Genomic DNA, 23,648 nt, shown 5'->3' with positions numbered 1-23,648 from the left:
TACATTACAATTAGTGATCACATGGTATTTCATATCATGAAATCTCATCTTTACAATTTCTTTCTTTTTCAATAGATTATAGGTTATTATTGCTTAATATTAATATAAGACCATGTGTTACCCTGCTCAACAACGATCATTGACCCCAAGATTATGTACCGTGGTCTTCTTTCTCTTCTGGCTATGTCGTAGTCTCATATTGGCAGATGCCAAATGGGACCTGCTTGGGTTCACAAATATAAATATAAAAAAAAGAAAAAGAATAAAAATGAACTCACACAAAATACACAAACTCCTACTCATTCTTTAAATATGAGTTGCACTCTAGGAATGTGTGTCATTATTGACTCTCTACAAGCTAAGGTCCAGTTCTATGTTCTGTTTGTCAGTCAATGGCAGCTCATCTTAATTTCCAAAAGCTCTTTCAATCTGGTCCAAGCCACAACCTGCTTTTCACTGTGTCCAACTCACAACTGTCTTAAACTCAAAACTATCGTCAACTGTCGCAAACCTCACCACCACACTTAAAACTGTCCGTAAACTAACTTTAAATATGTATGGTCTTTTGCCCCCACACTCTGATTTACAATCCTATTCAGCTCCTTTTGTATAGTTTGGTGAACAACTTCCTCTCCATTGTTTTGCTGATAAACTTGTTCCTTTTTTTATTTTTTGTATTTTTTCTCGTTTTTTCTTCCTTTTCTTATTAGTTTTCTTTTTTTGTATTTTTTCTCCCATTTTTTTTGTGTTTTTCTTCCTTTTTTGAGATTTTCCTTCTTTTTCATGCTTTTCTTTTTTATATATTTTTTCATGTTTTTTTTCGTTTTTCCTTTTTCTCATATTTTTTCTTCCTTTTTTTTTTTTTTTTTTTTTTAAATTTCCTTACACTTGGTGAGGAGGGGAATGTTGATAGTATCACATGGAGATGATTTTCTTGAAAACGTTCCCCATGCAATACATGTAAAAAGATATCAGATTATTGTGCCTAAACTTTATAATAGATCTTCTCTTGCAGGCATTAACACAAATTGCAGGAAACGTGACATATCTGCTAAATGGCAAATGCAACGCTAAGAATGTTGTGTACAAGGCTATTATTTTTCCAAATGAAAACAATGGTAACAATTGAGTATATTTTGGTATTGTTCAAAATTGGAGAGATAACGAAGAATTAAAAAATAAAAATCTACCCTCTCAAAACACTTAAGATCTAAATGAGAATAACTTTACATTAAGGTGAAAATTTATTCCCACGGCCACCACAACAAATGATTTTAAAATTATAAAAAGAATCTTCTATTGAATAAGAAAAATTAGTTTGTTTTTAAAATGCAGGTAAAGAAGTTAAAGTTATTAAAAAAAAAAACAAAAAAAACTTTTCACTCTAGGATGTATAAAAAAATTTTTTCCTGTGACGACAGGTGTAAGACTCCTAATGTCCTAAACATTTTATGTTTATTAGCTTTTCAGGCATTTTTGTCGGTTGTAATACATGTACGGAAGGGCGTTTTTCTTCAATTTTGTTCCTTCTCTTCTCCACTTGGAGTATCACATTTTCAATTTTCTTCCACCCCTGAACTTTTAGTTTCAGCAATTTATGCTAATTTTCTTCAACCACTTTAATCTGCCCCCTTCTTACCATCTATTCACCTGCATGGGATAAAATGAAAACAACACTAACCCTTTACGGGTTTAACCGGCTTCCTCCAAAAGATCCCATGACAGACATCAAATATGCAAATGTCAAACAGAAGAATAAAAGCCAAGTCTAGGATGCTGAGCCATAACCAAAAATTGCAATCTTGTAAACATGGCCTTCTTCTGTAACAAAGTGACAACCAGTTTCTTTTGTTTTGTTTTTTTTACTTGGGAATCACCACTTATCAAGGTCCTAAGGCCACTCAAGGATAAGTGTTAATGAATGTAAGGTGGTAGTTTAGTAATCCAGTCACATGTGTATCCACGTTAAGGGAGATGACAATGTTAGGTTTTTGCAGCCCTTGCAGGGAGGTGTCGACATCCTCCTACATACAGCATCTGGAATTCACAAATTGGTTACTCATCTCGTACTAACCAGGCTCATTGTTGCTTAACTTTGTTGATCTGACAAGAACCGGTGTGACAATGCGATTATTCATCTGCATCCTACCATTTAAAAAATTCAATATGCCAAAACATAAAAATAAATAAAAGCATGGGGCCAATGTATATTATCTGGATTCTTCAGACTATTGTTCTCATTTTGAGTGTTATTTGCAACCTCCAACTTTCTTCAGGTGTATCTTGTCAAACTTGGTGTTGCTCGCACTGAGGATTGGACATTCAACCTCCAGAAGAGTGTAGGTTCAATCCTCAGTGTGGGCGACACCTAAAATAAAATTAAAACTTCCTCAGAACTTGTACCCAGTCATGGATGACTGGGAGAACATGCTAACCTATTGATTAAATACAGGGTTCAATTCAAAATTCTGTGCAGATTCCCCAAGTTTGACAAGATAAACCTTACACTGAATGAAACTCAAGATGAGAACAAAAGTCCAAATAATATGAATAATCAATCTGCATCTAAAAAATTCAGAATCACATTAGATCAGTATTTGATATTATTAAATATCCATCTCTTTTATCCAACTTCCGCCCTCTTTTCAAAGTTACAAGTTGTCTATTTTTTATATGTTAACTGTATGCAAACGTGTACCCCAAAATACTTGTGTTTCTCTCTTTGATGGAATGGTCATTACTGACCAGCTGTGACATTCTTCACAAATCGTCGCCATTGACCCCAGTTCTGTGCCATTCTGAGCAACTCAGCCATGCTAATGTCTGCAATGTCTTTCACATTGTCTAATATTCTTGTTTTTGATCTTCCACATACTCTTTTGCCAGGGGTTGTACCAAAGAGCAGATCTTTTGTTAGGCTGTCTGTTCTGGCCACATGCCCCAAAAATTGCAATTTCCTGTCATTGATATTGTCCAGCAGTCTTCTGCATTTATTTTTTTTATTCATAAAATTAAAAAAAAAAAAAAAAAAAAAAAAATTTTTTAAATAAAATTAAAAACTTGTTTCAAATAATTTTAAAAATATAAACAAAAGAATTTTAAAGAATATGCCTACACATTTTTCAATGAAAAAGTAATTATCCACAAAAACTTAATTTTGTACAAAAAAATTTTTTTTTTTAATATTAAGCAAAACTTTTTTTTTTTTTAATATTATTAAACAATGATTTTGGAAACAGAAAGCACCAAAGCAACAAAAAAAAATTTCTTAAAAGGAAACTAATTGATGTTTTATTAGTAAGAATTTATTAGCAATGATAAGAGTTATCATCCAATAGCATGCAGAATTTGTACAACAGGATTCTCCGAGAGATAGGTTAAAAAATTTGTCATATATTACAAGACACACATGCGAAACTGTATTCCCTCTGAAGAAAGGGGGAGAATTTGGTGACTGTATTGAGTGTAGCAACTGAAAAACAAAAGAAAAAAAAAAGGCATTCAGTAAAAAGGGGTTTCATTCAAACACAGAAATATAATTGACATTTAAGTAATTGTATACATGTATACTCCTATTGGCAGACAATGTAGAGTGCAGGTTTTATATCAGTTTTCATTTCCTAGGTCTGACATGACCAACAGGTCCATCACACCAAGTAGGTAACAGCACAACTGGATTCTATACCATGTATTTCTATGCCCCAATGAATATGCTAACTTACAATGTTTGGTTTTTGTCCTAGATATTAACTAGCAATTGTTTACTTCAGATATCACTGTTCAACAGCAAGCTGGTGGGTTGAGCATAAAAGGACATGTTATATGTAATCAGATGTGTGGGCGAGGCACTTGGTAAGCATGGACAATGATAGGTTTTGTAAATATTTGTTACATGTGAAATTGCAGCAAAGCAAGCGTTCAAGACACAAGTAAAAAGATGCTTTAAAATCATACTTAAGGAGAATCTTAACAACCTTGACATGAACATAGGGAAAGAGTGGCTTTGGAGAGATTGGCTTAATGCATATCCATGATGCTTGTGGTAAATTGGAGACAAAGCCAATAGAGTACTCCACCCTGAAACATGCCAAACATTTCAGGCACACTTCACTGCAATCTTTTGAGGAGTGCATGCAGTTTGTCTGTCAAGGGCTAGTTTGCGGAGTAACAAGATCCCTTGACAGACATCAAATATGCAAATGTCAAACAGAAGAATAAAAGCCAAGTCTAGGATGCTGAGCCATAACCAAAAATTGCAATCTTCTTCTGTAACAAAGTGACAACCAGTTTCTTTTGTTTTGTTTTTTTTACTTGGGAGTCACCACTTATCAAGGTCCTAAAGGCCACTCAAAGATAAGGGTTAATGAATGTAAGGTGGTAGTTTAGTAATTGTTAATGGTGTAAATTGAGTAGAATAAGTTTTAATTGTTTAGAAGCAAAATAACTGAGGATTGTTCAAACTATTGTTCTCATCTTGAGAATTATGCTAGGACTCATGACATAACAGATAAAGTACAAGGTTAAATCAATTCTAAGCAAAACTCTTCTGCAGGTGGAAAGTTCAATCTTCAATGTAGTCGATACTAAGAATACAATTGTGAAGACTTCTACTAAGTTATGGCTGACAGAAAGAGAGCATGCTACCCTCATGGACTAAGTAAAAGGTCCTGTTCGAAATTCTGTGCAGATTCTAGAGTTTGACAGAAAAATTTTCAAGTTTGATGATTAAATCAGCCAAAATTTGAGAACAACACTCTAGAAGAGAACAGTAGTTCAAATAATACAAATTATTAACCCATATGTCAAAAATTCAGAAACTGAAAATTATTAATTTCTTTGCCTTGAATGAGTACAAAATCAACTCTGTAATCCAGTGAATGAAGACCTTTTTTCTACAGCCATTTTCTCACAGAAAAAATATTGCTAGTTTGTCTTTATTCTATTTTTATTTCCATGAAAGGTGTTTGACTGAACTCCAATCTTTGGTTTCTCTTTGCAAGACATTCACAACAAGAACCCATCTCCCTGCCACAACTGAAAAGAATTCTCCCTTCTTCCACATGCTTAGCATCAAGCAAAATTTCCTTGGAGAGCTTCTTTTCAAGAAACTCATCTGTGGAACACACTACCACAAAACTGTTTCCTTACAGACTAAATGGTTATCTTGAAGTTCAATGTCAACAAATACTTGTCATAATTCAGCCTTGATAAGTGATGATCAATTAGTATATACACACACACATATATATATATATATATATATATATATAGAAAGAGAGAGAGAGAGAAACCATACAAAATTTTAAACTCAAAATCCCAGTTGACAACCATTAGATGTGTAATGCCAAACTAAAATTTGAGTTTTCAGTCAAGTGAAAAAAAAAGGGTGGGGGTATGATGGATTGGAAAACAGAGAAGTTATTTTATGATTAAATATTGAATAGGAAGCAGATATATTTGATTTAATGGCCAATGTTGTTGGATGGACAAACACTGTCCTTAGAAAAGTGTTCAACTTTGATTTAATGAAATTAATTTTACCTGCTCCTGTTGTGATGTCATCCTTATAAGCATTACTAGAATTTTATTAACAATATTATAAAGTTAAAAAGAAAACAGCTGAGTGAAAATATTCATAGGATTGTCTGTATTAATTTGTTTTCCCTTTTTATAGTTAAACAAACTTCTCACAAACTAGGTTTGTTTCTCTAGTCAGGGGGAGGGTATTATGAATGTAGACTCCAAGTCTGTGCATATGTCTGTCAGAGTCCTTACGGCAGAGTGGGAGATAGCCAGGGATGATAAATGCGGGAGTGCCTCAGCGGTCTATTCTTGGACCTCTATTGTTCCTGATATTTATTAATGACCTCCCCGACAAAACTGCCTCTGAGATGGGTATATATGCTGATGACACTACACTCTATAACAGGCATAACAGGAAAACAAATGAACACATATCTAAAGAAATGGCAAAAACACTAGAGGATGACCTCCAATCTGTAGTGGAATGGGGACATAAATGGATGGTCACATTCAATGCTGCCAAGACCAAACTGGTTTCCTTCAATAACTACAAGAAACCTTCTCTGCCACCAATAGCAATGGCCAGTGACTCCCTGTCTGAGAGTACATCTTTCAAACTGCTTGGCCTAACGTTCACAGGAAACATGAGCTGGAACAATTACATTGAAAACATTGCCAGGGCCGCTGCAAAAAAGGTAGGCTCTCTCTACCGTGCTAGAAAACTACTGACACCTGTAAAAGTATCCTGTATCTCTATAAGGCCACCATTCGCCCATGTATGGAGTATTGCTGTCACATCTGGGCTGGTGCGTCTATTACTAGTCTCTCGCTCCTAGACAAGGTTCAAAAAAGAGTCGCCAATCTGATAGGTCCTGAACTGGCATCTAAGCTTCAGCCTCTGTCCCATCGACGAAACGTTGCATCCCTCTACTTGTTCTACAAGTATTTTAATGGTGAATGCGCTGACGAACTGCATATTCTTGTGCCCCCACGACGCAGACACCCTTGACAAACCCGACAGGCAGCTAAATCCCACCCCCACACAGTAGAGATCCCTAGATGTAAAAGATCTTTCTACTCCAGTAGTTTCTTCCCCAGAACCACTAGATTCTGGAATTCCATTCCAGGATCCTGCTTCTCTAACTGTACTGACATGCAGAAGTTCAAGTGCAACGTGAACCGACATCTTGCTGCTCAAATCCCTACATAGTGCCCCAGTAGTTGCTGACCCTGATAGTAGCCCCCTACACCCGAGTGGCAATGTGCCTTGTTTGGGGTGAAAATGTAATAATAAAAAAATTTTTTTTAAAAACTTGTAATTTTTCACATGCAGTGTCTGGCGATGATACTCATTTTGTCAGTACATTATGTTTTAGATGTGATCATTTGTTAACGGTTGTATTTTATTTTAGAAATATAATTCTAGTTGGCTATTGTGATGTCTATTGGCTGTTTTCTTGTTCTACAAGAATCTTAATATAAGATTCAGTCCTTTCTCTTGTTTTAAAGCAGCATCCCAGATTTACTTTTTACTGCTGTAAGTACGACATGCTAGCCCTGCTGCAGGTGCGACATGCTAGCCCACTGGTTTTCGATCCTATATAACTATATTCTTCCGTTTAATATGTGCGTATTTGATCTCTTTTTGGAGATATGCCATCTCATGTGAACACATTCGTTCAAATTCTGGATTGGAATTCTATTTCCTAAGACTTTGAAAGCCTTTAACTGTAGATATTCAATAGTTTCAACATTTCCAGAGAATTTGGCAGATATCACCATTCATTTCATTGAACTATTGAAAAACTACATTTCTATATTGTTGTAGTTTTTCAATTGAGCCTCGATCAACAGGTTGGTGATAACATTCTTTAGAGAACCTCATCACATAATTGAGAACAGAAGTTCCATCTATGAGGTAGTTGTTCCTTTGTGTCAACATGTGTTGATAAGTTTATTCGAAAGTACTTGCAAAAAGTATCTTCAGGCTTGTATTCTTTTCTCTCTTGGTCGTCCCATATACAATGCCTAATATTCCAAAATGATCACCCATCTGATACTGACCAGACTCAACAGTACTTAATTTTGGCAATCTTACTAGAACCGATGCGTCAACATGATTATGTTTTTTCTTAAAAAGTATAATAGTAGTAGTAGTAGACTGTAAACTCTGTAACTAATGAGCTGGTTTCAAACAGGACACATACTGAGAATATAAACATAGCGATCAAGACCAGAGTGTCTGAAAAAGTAATTTTGGTTGCCTTAGCTACTTTGAAAAATCATGCAAATGTGTTATTATTTTGGTATGATTTTTAAATGTAGGTTTTTCTGAGCAGCTACAGTGTTTGGACATTCTGGTGTTGACAGAGTCAAACTTTAAAAGTGGAATTTTTTTCATTAAATATCAATTTCAGAAACAATGAAATTCTAATACAAAGAATTTTCATTAGAAACAAATGTTCACCAAATTTTATACAATTAAAAATATAACCATTACCATTCATCAATTATTCCATTAAGCGCTTGTGTTGGATCACCGAAGTTAAACACTATTATCTGTACATCTCCCAATAGCCCAAAAGTAAGTGACCATTTTTCATTAAATTTATTTGCAAAAATGATTCCTCATTCTAAATTCCAAGATGTTTTTTTTCTTTTCATTTATTTTTTTTTCTTTTTTACATGTAATTGTATAAAAACTGTAAAATCTCATTTTTCTTTGATGGTGAATTAAACTGTGCACAGCTACAGTTTTACTAGTAAATCATTAAAAGAAATGTAACATTTTTTTTCAATTTACCTGTGAATTTCCTCAGAAACATTTCAAAAACTCTTCTGCACTAAGTCGAGCCCTTGAATTGACTGCCAGTTTCATTTCGCTGACTTCTTTATCAATTTCTTCCATAAACTGAATGATAAAATCCACCAATTTATGTTTGTACATTTGCTCTGTGTGGAAGTTGGTGATCAAAAAGCTGATGTCATAACCCTGTGAAGTAACAATTGATAAAATGTATTGTTAAAAGAAAAAAAATTAAAGACAGAAAAAAAGAACATTATAGTATTGTGATTATAGTTGTGATAATGTACAAGCTTAGAGACTGTATATATGACCAATGGTCTGTTGACATCATCCTGAGACTCAGAATTTTGACAAGATTTAGTGACAACCAAAAAATAAGATCTTACTGCTGACAACTGTTTTCAAATTTTTCACTTATTTTACATATTAATACTAAAGTATGAAATCTTTATGATGTACGTACCTGCCACGGAACAGAAATGCCATATTCCAAAAATCATATAAATTGATCAAGTAGTTTTATTTTTATATAAAAAAATCATTTTTAAGCGGTTAATGGGAATTTATTGGCATATAACAAATCTTGAAAGTTTTGAATTATTTAGTTAATTCTTTTTGATTCTTGGCATTTTTTTTCATAATGGCAGGTGAGACAGTTACTTCTCAGCTACTTATGAAATTTGATTTTCTTAGTTAAAAATAAAACTAATTGATCAATTTACATGATTTTTGGAATATGACATGCTATGTACATCGTAATGATTTTTCTGTATTTTTACCTTTTTTTTTTTTAAATTTAGTTAAATTTTAAAAAAGAACTGAAATTTATTTTCTAAATATCACATGAATACATCATAAACATCAAGATATGAATTTTTTTTTTAACATTTTAATGTGGATAAAGTTTTATGAATCAAATCTTTTGATTAAATAAATTTAATTTTTATTTTATAGATCTAAAGAAAATATGGAAAATTTATGGTTTGATTAGAAATCAGGGTTCTTATTTAAAATCAGACTTAATTAAAAAAAACAAAATAGATACAAATCTTGATGTATGTACCCGTCACAGAACTAAGATGTCATATTCCAAAAAACAAAAAAAACATCCCAAATTAATAAAATATTTTTTTTTTTTTTTTTTTAATCGAAATTCATGATTTTTAGTAATACATACAAAAGCTTTTATTTCAAATACAAACAAAATCTCGGTAGTCTAATTGAGTTGTTGCCCTTGAATTTTAACACACTCTAAAAAAACATGATTGTTCCTGGCCTCTGTCTCACTTCCTCATAAAATTTGATTTTCCTAGTTAAAAACAATTATTTGATCAATTTATGCGATTTTTGGAATATGACATCTTTGTTCTGTGATGGGTACTCTGTCTGTATTTTCTGTATTCTTATTTTTTAAATTAAGTCGAATTTAAATGAGAACCAAAATGATTACCAAAGATTAAAGATAAAAAAATATTTAGTTAAAAAGAATATGGGGGGGGAGGTCTGAGACAGGAAAAAATACAGGAAGACTGGTAAGGACACAGATTATTGACTGGAGAATTATATAATAACTCAAATGAGACATTTAAAAGAATTATTTGGAATCTGGACAGCAAATAGTTGGAAAAAAAGATGGGAGGGGTGTCTTTTGTTTTCTTTTTTATTTTTTTTTATTTGTTTTTTAAATTTTACTTTTTCACTCACCTCCACTGGTTTTCTTCGTAGAATAATGAAATTTTCTGCTCTCAACATCATAAACCTCATAAACTTGTGACACAAGATTTTCTCAATTTCATCAGCCTGAAATGTTGAAATATATTCGAATGATTTCAGAATTAAAACAAGGAGTCTTAAGAAAAGTCTTACTTTTAGTGATATTTGATATTGAAAGAAAAAGATGAAAAATTGTAGTGGACGGATCCTATCCTACCAATATAAGCAACATAATATCGTTCGTCTCATGTACAACAGCTATGTGAAATACAATAAAGGCAGCTAACTATTTGCTGCTGTTTACTTTGAACCAGGCTATGAAAATGACAATGATCAAAATGTGACAATCTTATCAGATCCAAAAGAGTTGATAGGAAACCTGGTTTTTCGGGGGAAGAAGTGGGTTCTTGTCCAGAATTCCCCTATACAAAAAAGAAAAATCTGTATGATGTAAGTACCCATGATGAAACAAAAAAATATCATATTCCAAAAATCAAAAATTGATCAAGTACTTATATTTTTATTAAGAAAATCATTTTTAAACGATTAATGAGAGAATTCATAGGCATTATAATATACATCTTGCAAGTTTGAATTGTTAGATTATTTCCCTTTGTTTACTTTTTTTAGCTTGTGTTCAAAATGGCTGGCAAGACTGTCCCTCTTCTGTGACTCATAAAATTTGATTTTATTTAAAAATAAAACTTGATCAATTTACATGATTTTTGGAACATGATACTTTCTTTCATCATAGATACGTACAGCATAAAAACTTTTCTTTATTTTTGTTTTTTATATATGAGGAATTTTAAACAAGAACAAAAAAAAAAAAACCCAAAAAACGTGCAACTTAAAAGAGAAAAGCAAAACTCTTGGGAGCAGAAATAATTATTTTTCTCATTATATGAATAGAAAATTCTGGCAACAACTAGCCAGCTGACTTTGTAACTGGTGCAGGTCATCTAGGGTGAACAGACATTGATGATTGATATAACCCAGGTTTGGGAATGATGAAAATACATTACTTTTTGTAAAAGTGTGCTGTTCATGTGATAGTGGTGGTGGGAACCCTCCATCATTCACCAGTTCAGGTAACAGTTAGAAAATAAGTGAAAATACTCCACTTAAGGTGACAGTAAGAGGTAGAAAATCTGTTGATCATTCTAAGGCCAGAAAAGGAGAATCCCAGCAGATTGAAAAATGATAATATTACCAAAAACTTAAGATGATAATTATTAAATTCTATTAGGAGAGAGACAGAGTCGTGTCAGTTTGATTCTCAGTATAGGGTGAAGCAGAACAAGCTTTGAAGACTCCATACTGTTCTCTAACCAAATCTACATCATTAAGAAACAGACCTCGGAATTAGGGTTGGAATCACCATATGGAAATTACCTAGAATTTGAGAATCGAGCCAGTCCAAAAACAGTTAAAGTAGAAAGTGCATTTAAATTTACTAGGTGGCCCTGAGGATAAAAGACTGGTTTCCATGGTTTATTATTAAGCACAAACTTAATAAATGACTGCTGACCATTTCAAAATTTTCCTCTCCTCTGACATGATCTAGCTCAGAGCCTTTGCCATCTTTCAGGCCCCTTTTATTTGATAATGTGTCCAACTTATTTAAAAAATAACAGAACTGATATAGTAAATATATTGCTCAAATGAAATTAAATGTAAGAGAAAAAAATTCTTAAGCAAAATAGATTTTGAACCATTCATTAAATTGGTGCGAAAATTAATGAGGCATGACCAAAAGTCTCATCCCAGCATTTAATATATCTAAGTAGACAATCTCTTTCAGATAATTAAGTTGCTTGTAACATTCCACTTTTATACAAATTAGTCTGAATTATAAAGCTTATTAACTTGAGTAAGAATGCATTTTATACGAAAACAGTATAATAGCAACTGCTTCAAAAGATTCTTGCAAGAAAACAGAAAATTGAGGAAAACGTTGCATTCAGGTCATTGCAATCAACGTTTGAATACTCTTGCTCCTTCTAACAGCAGCAGCAGCTAGCATGAACGTCTTTACTTTTTCCTTCTCATATAGTCAAGGACTTTGTTAGTTTCTTCTTGGTAACTTAACAAGAGACAATTCTAATTATTTTCACTAACAAACCTTGATGACAAAGACTTATTTTCTTCTCGGAAACGCCTTGTCAACAAAAGACATTTTTATACATTTTGTTTCTTCAATAAATGTTTAATTTAATATTTTGTCTGTCTTTCTTGCTACCATATGCTAAATTTGTTATTCTGATGGTTGTTAGTGGATATTGAGATACAATGCCATATAATACCAAATATCACATTACTCTGACTTTGGATTAATAATAGGGTTATGGGAAATTATGTGTAAACATCCTGAAGACTTGACAGAAACAAAAACAATTTTAGTTGGTTTTACATAAATTTAATGTAAAATAATTCACCATTTCGAGACCATTCTAGCATTTTAAGATAGTTAACCAATTTTATTATTTTTATGGGAGATAAATCATGTACAAGTCTTTTTTCTTTTTTTTTTTTTTAGCTGCTTATATGTAGCTTACAGAGGAATTTTGTTTGACTGGGAGCTTGCCACTCAAACTTAGCATTATTGTTAGGGGCTAAGGAAGGTTTTAGGAGGAAGCTTGCCATTTGTACCAAGGGTTAGAGGTAGGATTAAGGCAGTTTTTGTTTTTTTAAGAGGGCATTTGACACTCATATTTACAGTTAGTTGTTCACAATTATTAGCTTTTGAAAATGTTATGACTTAGATTTTAAACATCAGATTACTTTGAAATATATAAACTTCGATAAATGAGGATGTGAAACTTTACAAGAATTAAGGCAAACAGGCAAAAATAACTTTTATTTAAAACAAATGACATCACTCTAACAGAAAATGTGATATTTGGAAAAGTATTAAGTATTTTTTGTCCACCTATTTAATAGCAAAAAACTTTTTGCTAAAGCTGACAAATCATTCGCAAATTTCTTGTCCTTATCCGAGTGACACATTATTTTATTAAACTTTCCAGTTTAAGACGTTTTTTTTATTTCTTAACTTCACTAGATAGTGAGCACCCCACAAATATTTAAATATTGCTTTTGCTTTTTTAATAATTAAGTAGATTAGTGTTCATTTGATTATAATCTGTTAAAAAAATTGTAAAAAAGATGAAAAAAATATATATATATGGGACGGGGGGTATCTCTCGTACATGTGAACCAAATAAATCATTTCACATTTTCGATTGTTTAAAAAGCAAGACACTTTAATTCATCATTAAAAACTAATACAACGGACAAAAGTGCATGCAAGTTATACATTTAGAAAGCTTATTTTCTTGTCTTTTCAACCAATATGAATATTTTCAAAATTTAACCAGAAATAATGTTGAACTGGTTGGGATTGCTTTAATTATATATTCTGATAACCAAATAGCTCTAACTAAATATGTAAGAACACTTTTTTATATTCATCTTTTCATTTTTTTCTAATTCATTTTGGAATAAAAAGTTAAAATACCGTCTGTTTACAGCCATGCAATTGCTAATAACATTACTGCTGCTGCCGCTACTGTTACAGATAGTTTTTTTTTTTTTTTTTTTTTTTTTTTTTTAAATAGAAACGATTTTTTTCCGGGTATGATAATTTTAAATTGCTAGCTACCACAAGAGAAAACCACATACAATTATACTTTTAATGGATAAAAAAAATAAAAAGATTGATTTACTTAACAGTGGGTGTCCAAAGAAAATTTTTTTTTCGAAATTTTCAATACTCATTATGTTGAGGTCTTTTTTTTAACACAACAAAAAAAACAAAAAAACGAATGGTCAAAAGTATTTCGGATACCCAAAACTATTAAAAGTAACATCTATTCTGGTTAGTTTCCAAATTTCATGACAAAATTCTTAATACAAACGCAATACAAGCATTTACAAATCGGATGGGATGGCGTTTTTACAAAATCTTACCAAAAACACGGTTTTATGATGTTAACATTTTTATCAGTTTATTTGCTTAAAACTCTTAAAGTATATAATATACATTATTATTTATTAATTCGATTGAAAGTATATTCATTTCCGAACAAAACAGTATTTTGAAAAACTTAAAGTGCTTTGATTTTTAAAATATAACGATTTTAGGAGAAACACCTTGAAATCTGTGATTATTCAAAGGATTTTATCTGTGTGTATTGCCAATTATATTTGGTAAGTGTGGCAGGGATGCAACAGAAACTTTTGTTCTACTTTTGTTGTATGCAGCAAATTGATTTTCATTATGACCATTACTTTATAGTTTGTACCTTAGGATATGGAGGCAGGAACATTTGTTTTACTAGGAAATGTCTGAGAACAATAGATGTAAATTACAGTGTTACAATTAAATCTCTTTGGACTATTTTCTTTCTCAACATCATTGTCCTTCATTTTACTGTAGGAGCAAGTGAGGTAGGGGAACAAAAAGCGTCCAGAATCAAGAATGTCATTGTTTTGTTCTACTCTGTGTTGTCAAGAAGCAAGAATTAGGAGATTGTAGAATTAAATTTAAAATGGATAGCTTAGGTAAATGAAGTAGATTATTTTCGAGAGAAAGAGAGCAAAGAATGAACAGCAAATGAGAAACTGAGGGTTGGAAAGAGAGAAAGATAGAGGGACAGCTAGAGAGAGAGAGAGAGAGTGGAACACAGGTAGAAATTTTAATATAAAGATGTTACACATACTATTTAACTTCTATTTAGTTTTTTTATGGATCCAGGCAACACCGAGTAGCCCCATTAGTCTAATATATAAACAGAAGTTGTCTGTGTACATGTGTGTTTCAATGTCCCGCTTAAAGTCAAAAACTACAAAGCAAATACCTACAACATTGCTATATTCTTGATTAGTGTTGTTCTGGATAATTAATATCTAAAACTTAAAAATAATTATTCAATCTTGAGAGGTGGGGTCATCTGTCAAAGGAAGGATTGATTTTACAATCACTTCTTATGTTATCTATTCTGGTCAACAACAAATTTGTTGTCTGTTTTTTCAGCTGATTTAGGACGAATTTGATGTGCTGAATCCAAAATTCACATTGATTTTTCTCAATCAGGTCAAGTTTTAGGCTTTTTACATTTTTGCTCACATGTACATATGTGTGGAGCATTTTGGAAAATGATGAAGGTACAATGTCATGTCAAATAATTGTTTTGATCAAAAATGATTATTTGGTAAACTTGAACGAATATCACTCCCACTAAGAACAGCTTTCGGAATAAACACCCCCAACCTCGCCATGTTAAGAACGGCTTTCGTTTTTTTGCAATTTCTTCAGTGGATTATTGATTGGACACTAATATATAGGGGGAGTGATTCTCGTGATATTTTAATAAGATATTTCAGGTCCAATAGTTTTGGGTGATTATGTCAAAAAAGGATCAGTCTGAAGTCATAAAATCTTGAAATCTTCCAAAAGTTGATGCTCAGCATAGATGAAGGACTGGCCTGTGCGAGAGAAATTGATGCTTTGAAAAGTAACGTCATCAATGATCCTCTGGTGGACAGACAGAATACTCTTCCCACCACATCAAGTTCAACTTAATCAAGCAGTTAAACAAAGGTTCTGGACAAAAATGGTGACTACTTTACTTATTTGTACCAGGCTTTTCCAGGATTGACCACGGAAGAATTGAAAGTTGGCATCTTTGATGATTCTCAGTTCCGGCAGCTCATCAGAGATCCAGAGTTCAAAAACTCAATGAATGAAGCGCGGAATGCATTTGTTCTGGTAGTTATGAACTTTCTTAGCAACAATAAGACCAGAAATAGAACCTGTCGACAACATGCTGACTGCTTTCAGAAACCTTGGCTGTTACATGAGCGTCAAGATGCACTACCTATTTTCACATATGGACCTGTTTCCTGAGAATCTGAGTTCAATGAGTGACAAGCACGAGGAGAAATTCCATCAGGGCCTGACAGAGATGGAGACTAGGTATCAGGGTCACTGGTGCATAGTTATAAAGGCCGATTACTGTTGGAAGCTAGCCCTGCTAGTAATACATACAGGTAATTAAAAAATAACTTACTTATTACTGAAATATAATTCTTATAAGAAATGCATATAAAAATGATGTTTTATTCATAATTCCACAACTTCTCAAGTTGCCTGAGAACTGCATTCACTAATTTCACAAGTAACTCTGCTTTCAGCAATCCTTTTCACTAGATAAATGATGACAAATATCTCCACATATGACTCGCTCAAAACAACAATTCTCTCCCTTTGTCAGACACATTGCTCGTGCAATATGATGACCCAAACACAAAATGAGGAAAAGCTCATAACATCTTTCCTTTCATCTATTTTGTCCTTTACTTTTTGGGGAATCAGTTGATACAATTCCCAAGCTACTTGAGAAGCTGGTTACGAATGCTAGCACCCATACTGAATAAAACCCTACACTATACACTTTCTATTCTATCTATTTCTTATAAGAATTATATTTCAGTAATAATTGCAATTCACATGAAAAAATTTAAATGGCTTAACATTTTTCAATATTGGTATATATAGAAAGAGTTTGATAAGCTAAGAAAGAATCTTTTTAAATTTTTTAAATCCAATTAAAATCAAGGAAGTTATGACTATTTCTTGCCTTGCGTATTTGGATATTTTCCCCTCTTTCTCGTTTTGTCACATTTTTTGCACTACTTTTTCAGTAAAAATGCTATATCTTTGTTAAAACACAAGACTAAGCAATAAAATTTACCATATAAGTGTATTTTTGTGCAAGGAATCTGAATATGCTACTGAAAATCTCCAGAAATTAATGGTTTCCAAATAATCTGCAGTAAATGCACATAAATATGCTACAATTGCTTAAAATGCCATGTATTCATTAAAAGAAAAGAAGTTAGAGAACTCAAAGTTGAATTGTAATGCATTTTATGTACCAAAAACTGAAATTGAAATCTAGGATTGGTTAAAAATGAATATATTGCAATATTTCTTTGGTATTATTGTAGATTAATACCTTCTGTTATCCCTCCCCATCTGACCACCTCTCCAAAATATGTGATTCTACCTTTATAGACAATTGCATGTGAACAACTTGAAAAACTTTAATAAAAGATAAGCAAGAATTATTTTAGAATTTAATTTCTCATTTTGAATCATTTGAGTGTTTTAGGGCAGTTACCCCTCTCTTTTTTCCTATGATAGATAAATCCTGGGTGTGTTTTTTTTTTTTGTTTGTTTGTTTGTTTGTTTTCTAAAAGGCGATTATGCATGGTTTTAAAAGGGTCTTTGTGCAATTATGAGAAGGTGGGGAGGTTGCCACTCTGACTTGGGGTTAATGATAGGGCTAAGGAAAATTATGTGTGAACATCCCGAAGACTTGATAGAAACAAAACAAAAAACAATTTTAGAATTTAGAGTGGGGGTTGGTTTCACATAAATGTAAAATAATTCACCATTTCAGGATGATTCTAGCGTTTTAGGACAGTTGACCAATTTATTTTTTTATGGGATATTAATCATGTGCACTTTTCTTTAAATGTTTTTTATGCTTTTTTTTTACGCTTATATAAGCTCACAGAGGAAGTTTGTTTAGTGGGGAGCTCTGCCACTGCCACTTGTACTTAGTGTTATTGTTAAGGCTAAAGGTTTTAGGAGGAGAAGGCTTGCCACACATACCTAGGATTAGACATAGAATTAAGTGTTTTTTTGTTTTGTTTTTTGTTTAAGAGGGTGTTTGATACCCATTGTGAGACTTTACAAGAATTATGACAAACAGACAAAAATAAATGTTATTTAAAAAATGATGTCCCTCTAACAGAAAACATGATGCTTGGAAAAATATCAAGTATTTTTGTCCCACCTATTTAAATATAAAAAAGAAACAAGCTTTTGCTAAAGCTGACAAATTGTTAAAAATTTTGAATTAATGTTATTTTAATTTTTAATTACATTTCATGTCTTTTTCTACCGTTTTTATTTTTTTTAACTGAGCACCTCCTACAAATATTTAAATATTGATTATTTTTTATTTTATTTTAATAATCGGGTAGATTAGTTTCCATTCGATAATAATTCACTGAAAACATTTTTAAAGGACGAAAATTAGAAGTGTGTACTGTTTGTACACGTGAATCAAAACAATCATATTTCACATCTTTGCTTGTTCAAATATTTTAAAATTCTAAACTCTATAATGCATGTTATTATTTACTAATTCATTTGAAAGTATATTCATTTCCGAACAAAACGGTGGTATTCTGAAGACTTAAAGTGCCTTGTTTTTTAAAATATGACGATTTTAGCAGAAACCCCTTGAAATCAGTGATTATCCAAAGTGTTTTATCGGCCGTGTGTATTGCTAGTAATAAATTATGAACACTTAATATAAAGATAATTTCCACATAATCTGTATATTTTGTATGTATGTATTTGTTTTATTTTACTTCAGTCGAAGTTCTCAGAAATCAAGGGGCCCACGACCTTGAACTCTATATGAGATACATAGATATTCGAATGTTCCATTAAAGTTCTTTATCTCTCAAAAACTGAGTTAGTAAAGTAGCTGAGAACATAATTTTCCTGTGTGTGTGTGTTAAAGTTAATCTAACAACCACTGAGGCTTACAAACAAACATTAAATTTTCATGCATTTTGTGAAGCGTAAAAGTTTCTTACCTGTTTAACTGCTATGCTTATTCTCAAAGAATTGATGGAACCTTCGATAAGAACTTTTTCTTTTTCATTCCTACTGATAACAACAGGAGTTAACAATAATTCTTTACTGGATCTGGAATGAAAAAACAAAATCGGTATAAATATTTTATGTTACCAAATGTGCATAATCAAAAGGTTCTGAAAATGATCTTTTTTTAATGAGAAAATGATTGCAGGTAAGAGAAACGAGTTAAGTATGCTGGGTTCCCCTTCAAGAGTGAAAAAATTATTTTCCCCAGAACTAATTTTTGTGCAAAATTTTTTTAAAAATTCATGGAGTGGTTATTGAGAAAAGTACAAACAGGCACACGCTTTTGGGCCAATTTTACTCCTATAATGGACCCTAGCTAGGCAAGCAACCAGAGTTATCCCGGAAAATCCATTCTGGCAAAAATTTACTTTCACCATGACTAATGTTTCTGCAAATTTTCAAAACAATCCAAGGCGTGGTAATTGAGAAAAGTGCGAACAAACAAACAGACGAACAGGAGTGAATTAGTAGGTCCAACCCCTCCTTTGTTAGGGGACCAAAAATGCGTCCACCACCAAAGTGTTGATGAGACAATATTTATAAATAGGTTATGTTCAGCCTAAATGATAAAAAAAAAAAAAGATAGAACTTATAACATGCTTGTGTACAACCTGCCATACTAAGCACCCCAAACTCTTCCTCACCGACATACAGGTGGTTGCAATGTGATAGTATTAGAGATATCTGGCTAACAGGGCTCTGGTGAAAATCCAAGAGTCAACACTAGCATCTGCTGTCCTCTGGTCATCTGTATGACAAGCAATGACATGTTAGGCATGGAACCACAATTCCATAAAGTGAGAATAAAAGTATTGCTTCTGTGCACATGCAACCACCATTCCTTTGTGTGTTCTTAGCCAAATCTTTTCTAACATTGTATGCAACAACTGACTTTTAGTACTCCGAGTGTCATAGCTAAAAATCTGTAATCTTAAAGGCATAAAGAAATTATGGTCAATGAGGAGAACTTTATGCACACCACATAATCCTAAAATAAGATTTTCATAAGCTCTAATGTCAGGTTTATCGTTCAATAACAACACCTTCCAAAATCTAAATTTTCCTCACCGTAGTATGGGCAGTGTTAACGTAGTAATGTCAGAAGTTCTGCAACCTGAAACTTTAGTACTTGGTCAAGCTACCCTTGGCACAGAGGTTTGACGCTTAATGGCTGCAATCCAGCTAACAAATTTCTGATAAAAATCACAAAAGAGTCAGTATGGTAATCTGCCTCTGCGTATGGTAAACAAAAATTTATACAGTGTGCAATCACCACTTCTTTGTGCGTTCTAGATCTAATCTTCTGAGTTCACAGCAACTGCTGAGCCTTGCAGTTCTCAATACCAATGGTAAAACCCTACCATCTTGAAGGTCTAACAAATAGCTGCGACTAACAAGGAAAATTAGTGCTAATGCACTTACTGATCTGCGCTATTTTTTAAATCATATTTCCAAGTTTAATTAAAGTGTTATATGTTCTTTTATTCAATTGTAAGGTTAAAGTACAGAATTCCCCATGTTAAGAATGTTTTTTTAAATAATAACATTATTATTTCATCACGGATTAATAAGTGCATGAGTACCGGAAAATTTTATATAGACCACAGTCTTCAGGTACAATCTTTGTGAGCTCTGTACAGAAATCCGACTCTCTTAACAAAAGTGAATCTATATTATTTGGATTTTTTGGACTACCATTCTCATCTTGAGTATTATTTTCATAATATTTTGGTCAATGTAACCTCCAACTTTCAAGTTTATCTTGTTGAGCTTGAGAATCTTGTAGAGTTTGGGAATCCGCAAAATATTTTGAACAGAACCCTTTATTAAATGCATTTTTGATTGTTGCCTGCACTAAGGATTGATCTTTCAACCTTCAGAAAAATGTAACTTTACAACTAAATTTACCAAATACTTTATCCACTATGCCACAGGTCTTTGCGGACACATATTCAGAAACACAGCAAAAAATGAGAGATGATAATTTACAAACTTTAAAAAAGTAAAATAAATGATGTTTAACTTACAGGTAAGAATCAGATAGTTCACACTAGAATTTCATCTCCAAATCTAGGAAATCACGTACTATACGTACCATAGGAGATGGTCTCAGGGCAATCATAAAGTGTAGGTCACTCTCGACCAAGATCCATCCTAATCATATGTCTTACTACTATTTTAGAAAAACAAAATACCCCGATAAGTAATAATGAATAAACAAAACAAGTGTTAAATATAAATACCAGTTAATTGCCTATAAATAAACATACTTGTAAAAATGTAGGTGTATTTGTAAAAATAAAGAAACCTCAAATTGACTCTTCCTGTATAATTCATCAATTTTAAACTTTTTTATAGCAAAATTGTTTTCTTATTATAGATGTAATTACTTAAATGAAACAAAACAGAAACACTTGAGAGGGAAAATTATTTCCAGAAATATTGCGATATACTGGTTTCATACATATTAAAATGAACACAGGGAAAATAAGATTAAAAAAAATTGATTCTTATCCAAAATTCAACCTGATTAATAGAACAAAAATACAGAAAAAATCTTTATGTATGTACCTGTCACAGACCAAAAATTTCATCTTCCAAAAATTATGTAAATTGATCAAGTAATTTTCCTTATATATACAGAGAACAATTTTTTTTAATAATTTTTAGTGATTTTAATAGGAAATTATAGCCATTACAAGGCTGATTTTGATCTCAATAGTTCGAATGGAGTTGTCTGCCTTATTTATTAAACATAGCAGATGAAATAATGTCTCACCTCATCATAAAATTTGATTTTCTCAGAAGAAGAAAAAAAAAATACTTGATTAATTTACATAATTTTTGGAATATGATGTTTTTGTTCTGTGATGGGTATATATAGGAAAGATTTTTCTGTATTTTTGTGTTTTAATTAAGTTGAATTCTGGATTAACACCAAAGATTTGTAGCAGTATGGATCATAGCTTACTACGATGTTGAATTTAGTTGTGTCTTAGAGAAAACGCTAATATCTGTGCTGACAATTAAATTGTTAAAATGTAAAAACAGAAGCACATGAATGTTGAATGAAAGGAGAAATCATTATTTAGTGAACACAAAATATTTTTATATACGTACAATATTTACAAGACATTTTATGTGATTAATTGTTCATTTGAAATGTTCAAGTTCTCCTAGAAAGTTCAGTTCAAAATAGCATGAACAATAAAACGAATGAGTTTTTTTTGCTATGTGTGAATATGTGTCCAATAGTGTAGGCATTTTTGTGCGAGAGAGTCGAGAAATGAACGTTAGTTTCCCAAATACAAAAAGGCAAGAAAAACGGAAACCTAATGCTCCTGTTAATGGTGGCCAATATTTTTTTTTACCAACTGGTTTTGATATTAAAACAAAGAACATGATAACCTTAGTTAAAAAAAAAAAAAAAAAAAAAAGTTTTAAATCACTGCTGACCAACATAATGCAAACAAAACTATTATATGAAAAAGGAAGCTATGGCCATTAGATGATTTTAGTCATCTAAACCAGGAGTCTCCAAAGTTTTCAAACAGGGGGCCCATTATGCTGAATTTTTAGAGCTATGTGGGCCAAAATAAAAAAAAAAAAAAAAGAAAATGCCATGGACGCATTTTATACGATTTTTGCTCATTAGCTTTGATTTTATTGAAACTGGTTCTCCAAAGCCTCATTCTTTTCATCATTTTTTAAACAAAAAGAAAAACCACCATTCTACATTTCCATTTTAAAATATTTCCTAGATTTTTACATTTTCTATAAGACCAGATTAAAGACTTTGCCGTAATTTGGAGACCCCGGATCTAAACAATCATACACCAATCTGATTTTATTTATATAAATTCTATGATTAATTTTCAGTAAAAAATTTAATACTTATTTTAGTGTAATTAATTTTTCATTTATTAATTAACTGTATTTATTTGGTGTTGTCCGAGTGAAGAGGTTATTAGAACATGGTTCAAAATATGATCATATTCAAATTTTTTTATATAGGATCTTTTAAAGTTTATTTTAGTTTGGATTTCAACAAATATTTGAATGATAGTAAAAAAAAAAAAAATTCAATATATATTCATCAAAATTACAATGAATAAAACGTCTGCATTCAATTTATATCATAAGCTAATAAGATTCACACTTTTTAATAAGATTTTTTTAAAGTTTGTTTTAGTTTTCAATTATTTTATATCATTTCATTAGACATTTGATTAATAAATAAAAAGAATAATTCTATGCAATTATCAAAGTCATGTATAGGCGAAAAGCAAACAATATCTTATATGATGGTTTTATTAATAGAGATTTTTTTTTAATTACAGAGTCTACGGCCAGAAAATAAAATTATTACTTTTTTAACTTTATCATTTATTGTTTCTAAACTTCAGTAAACTTTAAGAACATTGGAATTTAAAAAAAAACAAAAGAAAAAGAAAATAATTGTTCAGACAACATTTACCAACATTGCTCAGCACAGCTAAAAATGGGTTCAACAAAACAGTTTGATAACGGACATTAAGCCGATAAGAGATGTATTTTAAAAGCAAAGGATAGAATTAAGTAGCTTTTTCCCTCTCTTTTTATACTGACATCACACATCTAATCTGATATAATTTCTAATGCGGTAATAGTGTATGATGTACAACAGACCACGACAACAATCTGTAGTCGCTTATGAATAGAATTGAAATTGCCTGCAAACAATTTGATGTTTTAACATATCAATAAGATATTACTCATGTGCAACATTGAATATTTGGCGTTTCATTTCACTCAAAAGTTAATCCACACAAAGCAAAACTTGTTACTTATGATGACTCTTAGGCTTTATTATAG

General features: G+C 31.8%; 1 protein-coding gene across 1 annotated transcript in view; it reads right to left on the bottom strand.

The window, feature by feature from the left end:
- Positions 1 to 3,283: 3,283 nt before the first annotated feature.
- The window catches only part of LOC145293872 (actin-related protein 2/3 complex subunit 4), a 47,197-nt gene continuing 26,832 nt past the window's right edge, over positions 3,284 to 23,648 (bottom strand). The window contains exons 3-6 of the mRNA XM_080140623.1: positions 18,725 to 18,836; positions 10,034 to 10,129; positions 8,327 to 8,515; positions 3,284 to 3,472 (exon numbers count right to left, since the gene is read on the bottom strand). Coding sequence (XP_079996749.1) covers positions 8,339 to 8,515; positions 10,034 to 10,129; positions 18,725 to 18,836 — 385 coding nt within the window. The 3' untranslated portion in view covers positions 3,284 to 3,472; positions 8,327 to 8,338. The remainder of the gene's footprint in view (positions 3,473 to 8,326; positions 8,516 to 10,033; positions 10,130 to 18,724; positions 18,837 to 23,648) is intronic.

The sequence above is a fragment of the Euprymna scolopes genome, chromosome 15, assembly GCF_053919585.1.
Source record: "Euprymna scolopes isolate OS-2025 chromosome 15, ASM5391958v1, whole genome shotgun sequence".
In the NCBI taxonomy this organism is placed as follows: Eukaryota; Metazoa; Mollusca; class Cephalopoda; order Sepiida; family Sepiolidae; genus Euprymna; species Euprymna scolopes.
This window is presented reverse-complemented; position numbering and strand designations above follow the sequence as displayed.